The 16,091-nt window shown below is 34.6% G+C and overlaps 1 protein-coding gene across 1 annotated transcript in view; it reads right to left on the reverse strand.

Annotated features, from left to right (window-relative positions):
• The window catches only part of GREB1 (growth regulating estrogen receptor binding 1), a 121,973-nt gene that overhangs the window by 25,553 nt on the left and 80,329 nt on the right, over positions 1-16,091 (reverse strand). The window contains exons 22-24 of the mRNA XM_051975491.1: positions 10,175-10,277; positions 5,972-6,130; positions 2,281-2,423 (exon numbers count right to left, since the gene is read on the reverse strand). Coding sequence (XP_051831451.1) covers positions 2,281-2,423; positions 5,972-6,130; positions 10,175-10,277 — 405 coding nt within the window. The remainder of the gene's footprint in view (positions 1-2,280; positions 2,424-5,971; positions 6,131-10,174; positions 10,278-16,091) is intronic.

Here is a 16,091-nt window from a genome sequence, read left to right on the forward strand (position 1 = left end):
GATGAGTTCTAAGGACTTTTTTCAGCTCTGGATCCTATGATAATATTCTACATTCCACAGTCTAAATATAAGCCCCATGAATATACAGCTGAGAATACAAAAAATATCTGTTTTTCAGAATTCTAGAGAACTCCTGGCGTGGAAACTCCCTCCACCAACTACCCTTCTATGACTTCCATATTTAGAAGAGATTGGGATGGACAAAAGACAATTGATTTGTCATTAAGTACTATTAAGTACTTATCAGAGGCTGAATGTGAATCTAAGTGACTTGAGTCTAGAAATTTAGAACTTCTTACCTATGTGGCCTTCAGGAAATCACAACTTCTGTATACTTCAGTTCTGAAGGGGATGAACTAAAAAAATTCTACTTTCCATTCTGGCACTGAATCCATAATGCTATAACCCTGTGACTCCTAACTCTAAGCCCAGATCTTTATGGACTATTCTAGGTTACCACTTAGAAATATACAAACATAACTTTAAACACCAATTCTTTATCAACAAAATGTTTATTTTATCTTTTAAATGTATACTTCTCTTATCAGATCTTTCTCTATTCATATTTGCTGGTCTCTTTTATGGCTTTCCCCAGTTGAAAGATAAATTCTACAAGGGCCATGTCACAAGAATAGTTTATTCCCAAGATTAAACAGTGAATTATATGACGCTAATTCCGAGAATTCCAAATTCAAATCTTCTCATAAAACCTAACCTGCCCCCAAAAGAAAAAAGGTAAATTTCCTAAGACACACTGTAAAAAGCAGCAGAAAGTCAGGTTGCATCTTTGTATTAATAACTCCCACGATTCTCTGGCTGAATATGGCTCTGATATTTTGAAAAGAAGTACCAAAGGATACCCTTTATTAGTATATACTAAATACATAAGTATTCTTATGTCTTTATTCATGTCTAACTTTGTGACCTATTTGTGGTTTTCTTGACAGAAATATTAGAGTGGTTTGTCATTTCCTTCTTCAGTTCATTTTAGAGAAGAAGAAACTGAGACAAAGTTAAGTGACTTGCTTAGGATCATACAGATAGTATGACCAGATATGAACTCAGAAAGATGAGTCTTCTTGATTCAGGTCCAGAATTCTACCTATGGAGACACCAAGTTATCTTGTGTTGGGTTAAAAGATGTCTTTTTGAGGACAGATCTATATGCTAAATTTATAATTACCATACTTATTTGAATAGTGATAAAATGCTATGTAGCACTATATTACTATATAGCATATATTCTCTCATTGAATAATACATATTCTTTGAGCAGGAAATGAAGAAAAATATTTTTAGGGTTTGCATTATTTTTTTTCTTTCTATCTCAAAACAGAAATCCCATCACCAGCTGAGGCATCAAAATGTATTGTTTCCATGTCAAGGACAAAGAATTAAATTAAAAGTGCATTCTGCTGTTTGCTTTTGATTAAAATGAAAGCAAGGAAGGTCTATCCTTGACCAAATGCTTTTCTGATGCTCCCCATCCATCTACATCTTTCTCTTCCTTATCTTTCTTGGGTTAGGATTTAATGAAAAGAAAAGGAAATCCTAAATGTAAAACACCAGATTCCAACTGTCTAGTGTATGATATATTAAAGAGAACATGCATTTGGAATTGTAGGATATGATTCAGAAGCTATTACCTGTGTCTTCTTGGGCCTCAGGCTCTTTATCTCCAAAAATTTGCAGGGAAAGGAAGGAATTAGACTAACTGGTCTCTAAGATCCCTTACAGCTCTGACTCTTACAAACTTAGAAATTACTACAAATCTTTTACTTTTCCAACTCACAAATTCAGAAACAGAGGTTAAAACAATTCTTCTCATAAACAACAAGAACCAACTTAAAGGAAAATTGAAAAATTATTAAGTCTAGAAGTTACAAGAACTAAATTCCATTAAACTTTGGGGAGGGACAATTTTGAGTTAGTTACTATTCCTTATTAAATGTGGTATCAGAATCAAAAGAATAGCTAGGAGCACAGTGGAGAGGCTGCCAGGCTTAAGACCTGCATTCAAATCTGACCTCAGAATCTTACTAACTGTGTCACTCCAGACAAATCACTTCATCCTGTCTGCCTCAGTTTTCTCGTTTCATCAAATAAGCTAGAGAAGGAGATGATACTCCAGTATCTTTGCCAAGAAAACCCCAAATGGGATTATAAAGAGACATAAGTGAAATATATGAACACTGAAATATCTGAACAACAACAACAAAAATCAGAACTAAAAATTTAGTGAAGGTTGACAAATGTGACAAGGATTCAAATGCAACCTACCTGGTACCGTGGATTAAAGCCCAGATAGTGATGGCACTGCTCACAATGATGATAAGTGTTATAGGCTGCATATTTGGACAATCTCATTCGTGTCGTCTGCCGCCGTATATACAAATCCTCATGTTTCCTGGTTGCTGATTTGTCTGCACAAAATCCCGTTGTATTGTGAGACTAAAGTCAGTTATAGAATATACACATCCTCTTCCCAAGTGCTTATTTCCTTTAGTATTACTGGGTCACAATTAATTGAAGAGAGTTTTTCCTTATTTTCTAAGTCAGTCAATTTAAAGTTCATTTAGTCAACAGATGGTTTTCAGTGACATGGGAAAAAAGCCTTATTAGTCAATAAATAAAAGATATTTATGACAAAATCAAATCTCTCATTCCTCCTAACATTGTATGTTCTCACATACTTCAGCAATCTATTCAATCTCTGAATGGTTCATTACGAAAATGCTGTATTGATGTGCTACTAGGAATGGTTTATAAAAATCCCCAATTTAATCTTTAATTTTAGGTTACTTAAGCATTATTTATTTTTATTTTTTTCAAATTTAGCCTGGATGGAAATTAACATTACACCTCAATTTAAGATTTGATGGTTTTTAATTAGATTGCCCAATGATACTGAAACAGTTTAGTAAGAAAAAGACAAAATTAGCAAGAAGAATACTACTTTTAGCAGAGATAATTTGCAAGATGGTCACTTTAAAAGTATCATTTTAATATTTTTTGAGAGACCCCCTTTCTACTTACCTACTGGAATCCTGACCTACAATTATGAACTTTTTCACAAATCCAGCCTCACAGGATTCACTGAAAAATAAATTCCAGCTTGACCTTACATGAGCACAAATGACTTCACTACTGTAAGCCTTAATTTTCTCATCTATAAAATTAAATGGTAATGCTTGTGTTGCCTATCTCACAGACTTGCTATGAGACAAGTAATTTATATACCTTATAGCAATGTAAAACATGTGAGTTATATTATTTTAATGTACACTTTTTTAAAATCATGACATTTATAACCAAGAAGGTTTTTCCCACTAGGCCCTGATGAATAGTTCTAATCACTTGCACTCACTGGCTTCATTTCTTTATGGAATAAGGATCCAACAAGTAATTGGATTGGAAACAGAAAATTGTTGGTTGAAAATATGTATTATAGATGTAGAGCCAGAAGAAATCTTAGTGGTTACCTAGTTCAGTCCCCCCCCTTATATAGATGAATATTCTGAGGACCAGGAAGATTGGGGGATGTGCCAAGACCACCCTGATAGTAACAATCAACTGAGGAGAACTCAAGTCCAAGTCCTCTGATCCCAAAGCCAGCACACTCTATTTGCTGCATCATCAGGGTAGACTAGGTGACATTACAACGAATGCTATTATCAATGTAAAAACATTCAGGCCCAATTAAATAGCAACTTCTGCACATATGTACCACCATAACAGAGGCCTTTAATAATAACCAGTACAGTGGATAAAGCACTGAGCTTGGAATCAGGAATGCTCATCTTCCTGAGTTCAAACCTAGCCTCAGACACTAACTGTATGACCCCTGGGCAAGGCACTTAAACTTATTTGCCTCAATTTTCTTATCTGTAAAAGGAGTGGAGAAGAAAATGGCAAACCATTCCAGTATCATTGCTAAGAAAATCACAAACGGGATCACAAAGAGTTGGACACAACTGATAATAAAATAACAAATAATAATGACCCTCATGCATTATAAAAATCTGAATCCTTCCAAAATTGATATTTCATTTTCCTAATTCTTAAGTAAATAAATATTTTTTTCCAAATTCTTCATAATTAACAAGAGTTTCTATTCACCAAGATATTAGGTTTTTTTCATTCTTTTTTTTATTATAGCTTTTTATTGACAAAACATATGCATGGATAATTTTTCAACACTGACCTTTGCAAAAACTTCTATTCCAACTTTTCCCCTCTTTCCCTCCTCCCCTAGATAGAAAGTAGTCCCATAAATGTTAAATATGTTAAAAGTATATATTAAATATAATACACAAGATGCACAAGAAAAATTGGATTTAGAAAGAAGGTAAAAATAACCTGGAAGAAAAACAAAAATGCAAGCCAATAATAACAGAAAGAGTGTAAAAACTATGTTGTGGTTCACACTCATTTTCCAGTGTTCTGTTCATTACTGAACAATTGGAATTGATTCAGATCCTCTCATTGTTGAAGAGAGCCACTTCCATCAGAATTGATCCTCATATAGTATTGTTGTTGAAGTGTTTAATGATCTCCTGATTCTGCTCATTTCACTTAGCATCAGTTCATGTAAATCTCTCCAGGCCTCTCTGTATTCATCCTGCTGACCATTTCTTACAGAACAATAATATTTCATAACATTCATATGCCACAATTTACCCAACCATTTTCCAACTGATGGGCATCCATTCAATTTCCAGTTTCTAGCCACTACATTTTTGCACATACAGGTCCCTTTCCTTTCTTTAAGATCTCTTTGGGATATAAGTCTAGTAGTAACACTGCTGCATCAAAGGGTATGCACAGTTTGACAACTTTTTGAGCATAGTTCCAAATTGCTCTCCAGAATGCTTGGATCCATTCACAACTCCACTAACAATGCATCTGTGTCCCAGTTTTCCCACATCCCTTCCAACATTCGTCATTATCTTTTTCTGTCATCTTAGCCAATCTGACAGGTGTGTAGTGGTATCTCCGAGTTGTCTTAATTTGCATTTCTCTGGTCAATAATGATTTGGAACACCTTTTCATATGGGTAGAAACAGTTTCGATTTCATCATCTGAAAACTGTTTGTTCATATCTTTTAACCATTTATCAATTGGAGAATGGTTTGATTTCTTATAAATTAGAGTCAATTCTCTATATATTTTGGAAATGAAGCCTTTATCAGAACCTTTAACTGTAAAGATGTTTTCCCAGTTTATTGTTTCCCTTCTAATCTTGTCTGCATTAGTTTTGTTTGTACAAAAGCTTTTCAATTTGAAATAATCAAAATTTTCCCTTTTCTAATCAATAATGATCTCTAGTTCTTTGGTCACAAATTCCTTCCTCCTCCACAGGTCTGACAGCTAAACTATCCTATGTTTTTCTAATTTATTTATAATCTCATTCTTTATGCCTAGATCATGAACCCATTTTGATCTTAACCAAAATAGCAGATTAATCCAATATTATTCCCTCACAATGTTGGATAATCAAGCTTTTTATTATCATTATTCAACAAGTGCTGGGCTTCTGCTCAGCTCTTAATGCAATGGAAATAATCCTGGGTTTATAATCAAAGAATCTGGGTTCAGTTCTGCCTCTTTGGGAGCAAGTCGATTTTCTCAGAACTTCAGTTTTCCCTTCTGTGAAATATGGGACTGGGATGATACAATCTATAAGATCTCCTCCAACTATAAAACTCTGATGTAATATACTTTCAAAAACTACTAGAATGGTTCATTCCTTCCCTCAACTGTTTATGATCTCAGGAGGACAAAGAAGTAACCAGCAAATAGAAAAGCTGAAGAGATGCAATAAGGACAGATTCCAATTTATTTTTTCCTTGGTTCTTCAATTCATCAATCACTATTTAGCTAATTAAATTTCACTGCCCAATAAAAGACAAGAGAATAAAAATTTAACTCCCCTTTCATTGGAAAAATGCATGAATTTTCAAAGCCTTACCTTCACCCTTTACATTCTGGTGGCGTGAACAAATCAGACTGGCATCATCATACTTAGGATCATGAATAATGTAGTCAAAAGGCATTTTCTTAAAGGTCTCTAAGTCAGGCCAGGCATCACTGTGCTGAGGATAATGCCCTCCTGATTCTTCTCTTAAGTCTAAAATGGACAGAAATAAAGCAATGACAGAAAAGTCAGAGTATTCAAATGCACGGAGGTTTTTTTTTTTTAATTACATACAGTTCTATGCATTCCTATGCTATTCCTCTTAAGTTATTTGGCCATGGCCAATGTTGAAGATTATTCTAATAATACAAGAGAAGGAATATTGATTCATCAACACTTAATTGCAATCATTTCAACTGGGGAAAAAATGAAGATTCTCTGGGTGGGAATTCTCAAAATCACAGAATTTGAAAGTTGGAAGGGACCTCAGCAACCAATTAGTTCAACCAATATACAAAAGAAATCAATCCCCACTGTAAAATACTTGATAAATGCCCAACTCTGACTGAAAATCTCCCTAGTCACTACCTATCAAGACAATAATCTTTTGGACAGCTCTAATTATTAAGAAGGTTTTCCTAAGATCAAGTGAAATTTACCTCTTTGCAAAATCCACTCATTACACTACAGGTTCTCTGAGGCTAAACAGAAAAAGATTATGCCTTCCTCATATCATATCCCTTCAAACATTAGAAAATGACAAGCACGCTTTCTCTGCTTCTCTTTTTCCAAGTGAACTATGCCCAGTTCCTTCAACTAATCCTCAGATTATCATAGATTCAAACCCCTTCACTAGTTGCTCTTTGACACATACTTACTGGTTTATCAGTATCTTTTTTAATCTAGGATGCCCAGAACTGAGTACTATATTCCAGATGAGTTCAGAAAGTTTCTAAAAGTTCTGAAAGAGGGACTCTGATTTCTATATTCCTGAAAGGTTTTCTCCTCTTAAAGTAATCCATGATCACACTGGCTATTTTCTGTAGCTAAAATAGATTCTAACAAAACAAGAAGATACAGCCAACAATATATAAACATTCACATGCCCACAAAACAGAGAGTAGTACTGAACCTCTTGGTGAATCCAAGTTCCTGTATTTTACCTTGATATTCAATCCCTGTCATTGCAGACCTTGATTTTCAACTTAATTGATACTCATTCTGATCTTGCTTCTGTTCCCAATTACAATATCTCTCTGATTCTTTAGCTCCATGACCCAAAGCCTTGGTATGATGCTTCTAGACTCAATTTATACACGTGTTACCCAGAAAACCTTATGCCCAATCAATCAACTACTTAACATTTTTCAAGCCCCTACTATTTGTCAGACAATATATCACATACTGTTGATACAAAGACAAAAATGAAAAAGTCCTTCCTTCAAAAAGCCTACATTTTACCTAACAGAAGAAAACTTGAAAATAAATACATACATGTACTATATATATAAAATAAATGGGGCAGGAATATAATACTGGACTTAAGAATCAGAAAGACTTGGCTTTCAATGCTGCCTTAATGTGATACTAACCAAGTCACTTAATATCCCTGTCTGCCTCAGTTTCCAGATTCCAGATTCCAGGTCCCTGCCAAACTCCAACTCTATGATCCTATCACCTACAACCCTATGAAATACCAGGAAGATTTAGGAAAGGAAAAATTACTAGTTTGGGTTTGGGAGGGGGAAGTGGTAATGGAAGGTTTCATGAAGAAAGTAAGGCTTGTACTGAATCCTGAAAGAAACAAAAACTGGTAAGAGGCAATCAAGTAGGGAGTTTATTTCAAGCATGGAGCAGGTGCATGGCACAGTACAAAGGCACAGAGATGGGAAATAATATATTGTCATGAAAAACAGCAAGAAAACGAGTTTGGATGGTCCAGAGAATAGGAAGAAGGAGTAATGGAGGAGCAGGAAAAGCACTAACAGAAGAAAAGTCACTCAGGATAATGTAGTGAAGGGTTGTATTTGCCTAACAGAGAAATTTCTATTTTATCTTAGAGGAAACGAGAAGCCACTGGAATTTAATGAATAGAGTAATGAGTAGTGACATGATCAGACTTATACTTTAAATCACTTTGACACTTGTACAAAGGACGAATCATATAAGGAATGAACTGTAAGTAGGAAACAAAATTAAGATGCTATTACATAGTCAGAGCATGAGAAGATCACAGTATGAATGAGGGTGGTAACCATGTAAACAAAGAGAAAGGGGTCACAGGGATGCTACAGAGATAGAAATGACAAGATTTGGCAGCTGAATGAATAGGTGGGCTGGGGAAGAGTGCAGAGTTAAATATAATATGGTGGTTCTTAGAAAAGTGACAAAATGTTGCACTTAACTAAAACACAGGTAGAAAAGCAAGGTAGGAGGAGCAGAGATAATGAATTTTGTTTTAGACATACTGACTTTGAAATGTCTATGGGACATCCAGTTTAGCACACAATATTTATATATAATAGAATTTATATAGCATAAGATTAAGATTCGTATATTTGTTATCTTGTTTGAAATGTTCAATAAGCAGTTGTTGATATAGGATTATAACTCAGAAGAAGCTAAAGCTAGAGAGATATATAAACATATATATACACACATACATATAACTTATATGTGTATGCATACGCCTTTATTTATTCATTTATTTATATGCACACATATGCATAACGTTGGATATCCCAAAGACATTTCAAACTCATTAAGTCTAAAACAAAATTCATTATCTCACTCCCCACCCCCTTCTAAACTCCTCTATTTTTTCATATGTGCCTGTGTGTGCATATACACACATGTACATATATACACATATGTTCACATACATCAACCCATGTAAAGCTGCATGTGTGCAAGCTGCACATACATATTTTTATGCTTGCAATGTATAGTGTATAATATGTACATAATACATTGTACATTTTCTATAGTGGTATTGTTCAGTCATTTTTTTTTTCAGTCACATCCAACTTTTTGTGACCTCATTTTGGGGATTTTCTTGGCAAAGAAACTGGTATGGTTTACCATTTCCTTCTCTAGTACATATGTAGTAAATACATATGCCTATATGCATATGTACATATACATGCAGACATGTGTATGGGTATATACAAGCATGCACACACTAGGAATTACCCACATAGAGATAGCTGAACCCATGAGAGCTGTTGAGGTCTCCAATTGAGCAATAGTAGAAAGAGAAGAGAAAAGGTTCCAGGACAGAGTTTTGGGGACACTCAAAAATTAGGAGCATGATAAAGATGTTCCCAAGCCAGGAAGACTTCAACCATCATCATGGGTCTTAAATAATATGACACAACCTAAATTGCCTCCCAGTCCTTTCCAGCCTTCATTCTTGGAGAGAAGAGCAAGTGTGCAGTGATAACCTTACAGAACTAGAGAAAGAAGACTGAATTTTAACTTAGCACAACCATAGCCTTTCATAATCTAGCATTTAAAACCCTTTTACAAATTGGTCCCATCCTACTGTTCCAGTCACATTACATCTTCCTCTCTTTCACACACTTTGACTCCTCTTCAGCTTATCTAGATCATTATATTTCCTCTTTCTCTCTGCTCTTTAACAGCACTGGCCATTGCTCCTGCATGTAGCATATACGTTCCCTTCTCATATTTCCAGCTCTTAGAATACCTAGTTTCCTTCAAGACTAGGTTCACATAGTATCTTCTGCCCCCGGACTCTCCAATTCCCTTAGTTGCTAGAATGCCTTCCTCTCAACCCCCAGTTAGCATTCTCTAAGAATTGTATGTTTTCTACATATTTACAAATGTGTACATTGTCTCCATCATTAATATGTAAGCTCCTTGAAGTTAGGTTCTGTTTTTCTTTTACCCTCACATCCCCAGCATCATATATAGTGTTTGATCTACAAATAAATGGTTGTTAATTGATTGATACAATACAGTTCTTGCCAAGAGTTTGTAGATAAGAAATAAAAGAACTATAATACAAGGCAGAATGTTTTCTAACTTAGCCTGTCAAGCAATTTATTGAAAATGCTGCTGAGCATCTATCATACATTTTGCTCAACATTAATCCTCAGGAATAAGGAGATGAATAGGACATATTCCTTGAATTTTGGGAATTTACAATCCCTCAGGATATAAAAGACATAAAGAAATTTCAACTGATCATTTGATAAAGTTTCTGATTACAAATGTGGCCAAGTGATGACTTACTGATGTTGATCTCTTCTTCATCATAGACATCAACCTCTGTCAGACGGATGAGCATCCTAGACAAGATGCTGAGGAACTGAAGATAGGCGCCCGTCTTTCCTATCTGTAAATGTACAAGAGAAAGTGCTAAGTGGATAGTTGAACCAAGAGGCAGCAAGAAATCCTGAGCCTAACACTTGGTCTTAAGGTGTTCATATTAACCAACATGTTAAACTGGACCATTTTAGGTAGTATCTTTAAAGAATGTTAAAGGTTAGTAAAATATTTTTCTCTCATAAATATGAGACTATGCATGTTCTTAACCTCAATTTTAAAATGAGGTGATTGAGACTCAAAAACAAGATTAAGTGATCTCCCACAATCACAGAGTCAGGACTGCATTTCTTGATTCCAGATCCAACCATACCACAATACAGTAACAATTTTTTAAGTTTTATGTAGTTTTTTAATTGATTTAGCAAGATTAAAAATAATATTTTTTCTTAAATACCAGTCTGAAATATAATATATAAAAATTTAATGGGAGTACATTAAAATGGAAAAAAAAGGTTTTCTATCTTAATTATATCTCTAATCCCATGAAATCCTGGATGGAGTGAAAAACAAAATAACAATTCTATCCTCTCTTTCCTGAAGGGATACTTGGGGAGACCACTCATAAGGAATCAGATAATGAAGAATTTTTCTTGAAATTGTGACAAATAATTTATGGCTTTGGCAAAAAAAGTTGGATTAAATCACAACAGAAAAAAACTATCTACTTGATTCAGCTTAGTTTTGTTTCCTTTTCTTATAGTTAAGGTAGTCCTTTCTTTATTCTCAATTAGACACTTTGTCCTAATCAGTAAATAATAATTTGACATTAATGAAACTTCACTCATTGTGCAATTCTTAAGAGACCCCAACTTAACACTGTCATGATGTTCAAGTGTCATAAGTAAAGTACCTTATCTTATTGATCAGTTTCTCATCCAATGCTTCATAATCATTATCAATGCCATTCTTTCTGGTAATATCATCTGTATCTATGTGAATCAAGATAAAGATTGATGGAGTGGGGAGGAAATTGAATTTAGAATCCAAGGGACTTGGTTTGAAAATTGACTGCCATTTAGTGGCTGTGTGCCTCTGGGTGAGATCTCTGAGCTTTTTAGTTTCTTCATCTGAAAAGTGAAGTGGTTGATGATGAATTTTAAGCTGCCTTGCACTTTGAAATCTGTAATTCTATGAGTCATCATTTGGTTGGAAAATTCTCAGGACCTTTTCCATCCCATTACAGCTATATAACCCAAGTAGACATTATAATCGCTATTGTTAGTACTAGTAAAATAAAGATTTAATTTATGTGCTCTTTAGCAGGAAATCACTTGTCTCTTCTGATACCAACTAATCAGAGAAAAAGCCTTGAATAATGGTTAGAGCACTGAATTTGGAGTCACAAAATACTGGGTTCAAAGAGCACTTATTTACTGGTTATGTGACTATGATTCCCTTCATCTTTCTGAGTATCATCATCAGTAATCTGAAAATATTATTTTTTAGTCCTTACATTTGAAAGTTCTTTGGGGGCTCAAATGAAATAACAGACATTTTTCTAAACATTCCCATGACATACTACCTGCTCTCCACCCTCTAGCACCAACCAGAGTTCAGACTTATTCCCCCTGGGACTTTGAGCCCTGATTGACCAGAACTCACCTTTCCCAGTCTTCTGGTCCACCATACCATTTCTGAGACATCTTTTCCCTTCTACTCTTCTTACCATACCTCCCGCCCCCCAAAGTTCCAAAATCAAGCTCTGAGAATAACAATTAAATCAACATTCACATTCATGAAAAGGACATCTCAATCATCTGCCCTATGATTCCAATCAGCATTTCCTAGAACTTCAAGACCAAATCATCCCTACCATTTAATACAGGGCTTGAAACCAAGTAATTGCTTAAAATGTTTTTATTCATAAACAATTTTATATATATGTATATATATGTGTGTGTGTGTGTGTGTGCAAAACTCAAAAGTACAATACAAAAATCATCTATTATACTTACTCTTGCATGGTGGCACATAAGGTTCAGACTTTAGGAAAAGCCTTATAACTGTTACTTAGCTCTTTATACATAACTCCCTTTAAATACACTGTGGGTTCATCAAACCAGCTTTCTTTCTATTCCTATCCTACGGCATTTCATCTCCTGACTCTGTGACAACATGGGTTATCCCACACACTTGGAATGTGCCCCCTCCTCACCTCCATCTCCTAGGATATCTACATTCCTGTAAAGCTTGGCTCAGTTACAGTCACCTACATAAAACCTTTCCTGATCCACTTGGGTGCAAGTACCTCAGACCCAAATTAGCTTGCCTTTATTTTGTATAACCTTGTATGTGTATATGTTGCCTCCCCCAACTTAATTTGAAAACCAAGACTATTTTATTTTTGCTTTCTCATTCCCAGTACCTTACAATGACTGATAAATAATTAGCATTTAATAAAATATTTGTTGAAGGGATGACTGAATAAGTGATGTATAGTTCTTTTTTCCTGCTCCTTTTTTTGCCACCTTCCTTTGCCCACCAACCTCATAACACATGTTTGAATTGCCCTTTCTTTTCAGATAAATCAATCAAGTATTTATTACACAACTAAATGCCAGGTACAGGTCTATATTGTCTAAGTACTATAAACACAATGAAAAAAATATGCCTGTTCAAGCAGAGTTTTACATTTTAATTACAGTGACAAGTTAATATGAATATATTCAGACTAAATATAAATACAGTAAAAAATAAATGCAATTTTTATTCTTCTTTGTTTTACACTGAAAAGTTTCTTCCATTGTTTTACAGAAATAATTCACTCCTGATAAGCTGGAAAATGAAGCAGTATTCTTCAAGTCCTATTTACCTTGTCTTTTAAGGGAGTAATGAATCTGCTCTTCTGAACATAAGTCACAGCTGCCTTGCCACAGCAGGAATATACATATCACATATTCTATGAGAGAGTTTGCAGAATTCTCCTGATTCTCCATATTTGGTGGAAGCAAGATCCCTTCAGTCCTGTGTCCTTCATGCTAAAAGGTCTAGTGGCCAGCTCCCCTGGAGAACTCATTAATCTCACATTGAAGACTTTCCACAGAAAAACTCTAATTTACCTTTCTAGTCTTGGTACATATTATTCCTCTTTCATTCTCTTTATTTTAGCCAAGTCAGGCTACTAGCTGCAGCTAGCCATTTTTCCTCTTCACTCTGTATTTGCTTGCTGAAATATTCCTTTTACTTCAAGGTATAACTAAGGTCTCTCTTTCATGATCCTAACAACTAAAAGTATTTCTGCTTCATGTCATTACACTCTGTCTATATTGTTTCTTTGCCCTTATCACATGTTGATTGCACCTTATATGAATGCATTAAATAATATGCCACCTTATCAGGAAGTTACTTGAGGGCAGGAATTGTGTTTTTTCTTATCTCTGTTTCCTTACAAAAAGCACAGTGCTAGGTATAGACTAGGCACTTTAAAAATTAATTTTTCTTGAATTGGAGTCATTCATTTAAGAAGTTATTCAACGCATACAGTGCTAGGCACTAGAGGTAGAAAGACCAAAAAAAAAAAAAAAAAACCTATTGTCAAAGAATTTACATGTCACTACAAGATCATAAAGATATATAAATTAACTACATGCAAGCATGCATATATGCAGAAAAATAAGGGAAATTTGAGAGTAGGTAGCACTTGAGAAAAATCAGAATAAGATTCCTGTAGAAGACGGCACTTAAGCTAAGCTTTAAAGAAAGCTTTAGATGCTAAAAGGTAATGATGAAGGAGTTCATTCTAGACACAGAAATGAATAGAATGTAATGTAGGAGAACCAGTAATTAGGTTAATTTGGCAGGGACATACAATGTAGGATGATAATTCGATGAATATTATTCAATGAACAAGAAAGTCTACTGTTTGCTGAATCTACAAAGTTCAAGCAAACAAATATTTATAAAGTATTTCTTAGGTTCCAGGTACTGTGCTGTCACTAACATTAAAAAATGCTCAGAAGATTATTACCAACACACTGCTACCCTCCCTGATGGTATCACTTCAATGGCAGAGAGAAGGGACATGGGATGTTAGCTACCTGATTATGGAAAGAAGAAAACTACGATTTATAATTAGGTGAAGGTTCCTTTAAATCAGTGCCCAAGAGTATGAGTTATCCTCGTGTTTTACCCTGCAGTAATATCCTATGAACTCAAGCAGTTTGAATTCAAAGGGACACACTGGAGCTTTTGGTAGAATCTTAACTATATTTTTATTATATTCCCTTACGCAAGTGACCATCTGAGAAACCTTTTTTCCTAGCAATAGGTTTCCAAAAATATTTCAGAGGTCATTAAAAGCCTTGGGAGAGAAATTTTAAGGGAATATATTAAATTGGAAACAGTTTTAACTAAATCATTGAGACAGCTGGCATGGTGAGGAGACATCAATATGTGTGTAGTTGCAAAGCAAATGAACAGTGTCTTTTTGCTTCAGGGCTAATCAAAATAAAAGTGATTATTAAATGAGTCTAAATAGAGCAATCTGCTTTCTGTGAAGCTTTTCCTAAAATAGATAGCAAATGAAAAGTGAGATTATCTTTCTAGAAAATGAGAAATGATGTAGAACACTAATTCCCGGGAAATGAGACAAACTTCTTACCTTTTTCTTAGGATGCATGCATTTATATATGTCAAGAAATAAAAAAGGCCAAAATAACTTGATACTAAAATGGTTTGCCATTTTCTTCACCAGCTCATTTTAAATATGAGGAAATGGAAGTAAATTCCATTAAGTGATTAGCCCAGGGTCACACAGTTGGTGCCTGAGGCCAGGAAAGTGTATGTGTATATATGTGTGTGTGTTCATATACATATGTGTATATATTTGTCCATGTGCATTTATGTTCATGTGTAGCATATGTGTGTACATACATGCATGCATATACACAAACACACACATTTTGCAAACCTTAAAAGTACCAGGCAGCACTTTAGCCATTATTTTCTGATCTGTATATATGTTGTGATTACCCAATAGAATATAAGTTCCTTGAGGGCAGGAACTATTTCAATATTTGTCTTTGTATCCCCAGTGACTAGAGGAGTGTCCTGCATGTAACAGACCCTTAAAAATGTTTTCTGCATTGTTGATTTTGGGGGGGGGTCAGAAATTATAAAGCTATAAACAGCTGGGTTTGATTTCTTCAAGCCAAATGTTAGATGAAAAGTCAGTCTTGATTGCTAGAAATTTTCTACATAAATCAAGAATTTTTTTGTTTTCCTTAGTACTGTTGACACAGAATCACATTTCAGATAGTTTGTAACAGTGAGAAAAATGATATAAACATGTTGAAACAAAAAGGACTTCCAAAGAATCATAGACTATGTTATAACTAGAAGAACCTCTAGAGATAATTCAATCCAACTTTCTTCATTTTCTAGTGGGGGGAAAGGACTCCAAAAAGAGTAACTATTTAACCAATGTCAGATAACTAGTTAGTGGCAGAGCTGGGAATAACAGAGCGAGTCTTATAGTAGCTTGTCCAGGATTCTTCTCATTATACATGAACTTAAAGATCCTTGGAGATACCATAAAATTTCCATCACTAGGAATTAAAGGAAAGAAAAAAAAAAAACAAGCTTGGGCCACATTAAATGTTTTGATCAATTACATTTGTAGAAATCATTTAATAGTAAAAACACTAGAAAATTAATGAAGACCAGAGTGTTTAGTAATCAAAGTAAAATCTCTGAAAATCTTTAGCAATGTGACCTTTTAATATGGCAAAATGATGTATGCCTATATTAGCATCTGTATATTCATTCTTGCTGGAGTGGAAAGGGTACTAAATTGAAAAACAGAATTGTATGTTAGCCCTGA

Source organism: Antechinus flavipes, chromosome 2 (assembly GCF_016432865.1).
Source record: "Antechinus flavipes isolate AdamAnt ecotype Samford, QLD, Australia chromosome 2, AdamAnt_v2, whole genome shotgun sequence".
NCBI lineage: Eukaryota > Metazoa > Chordata > Mammalia > Dasyuromorphia > Dasyuridae > Antechinus > Antechinus flavipes.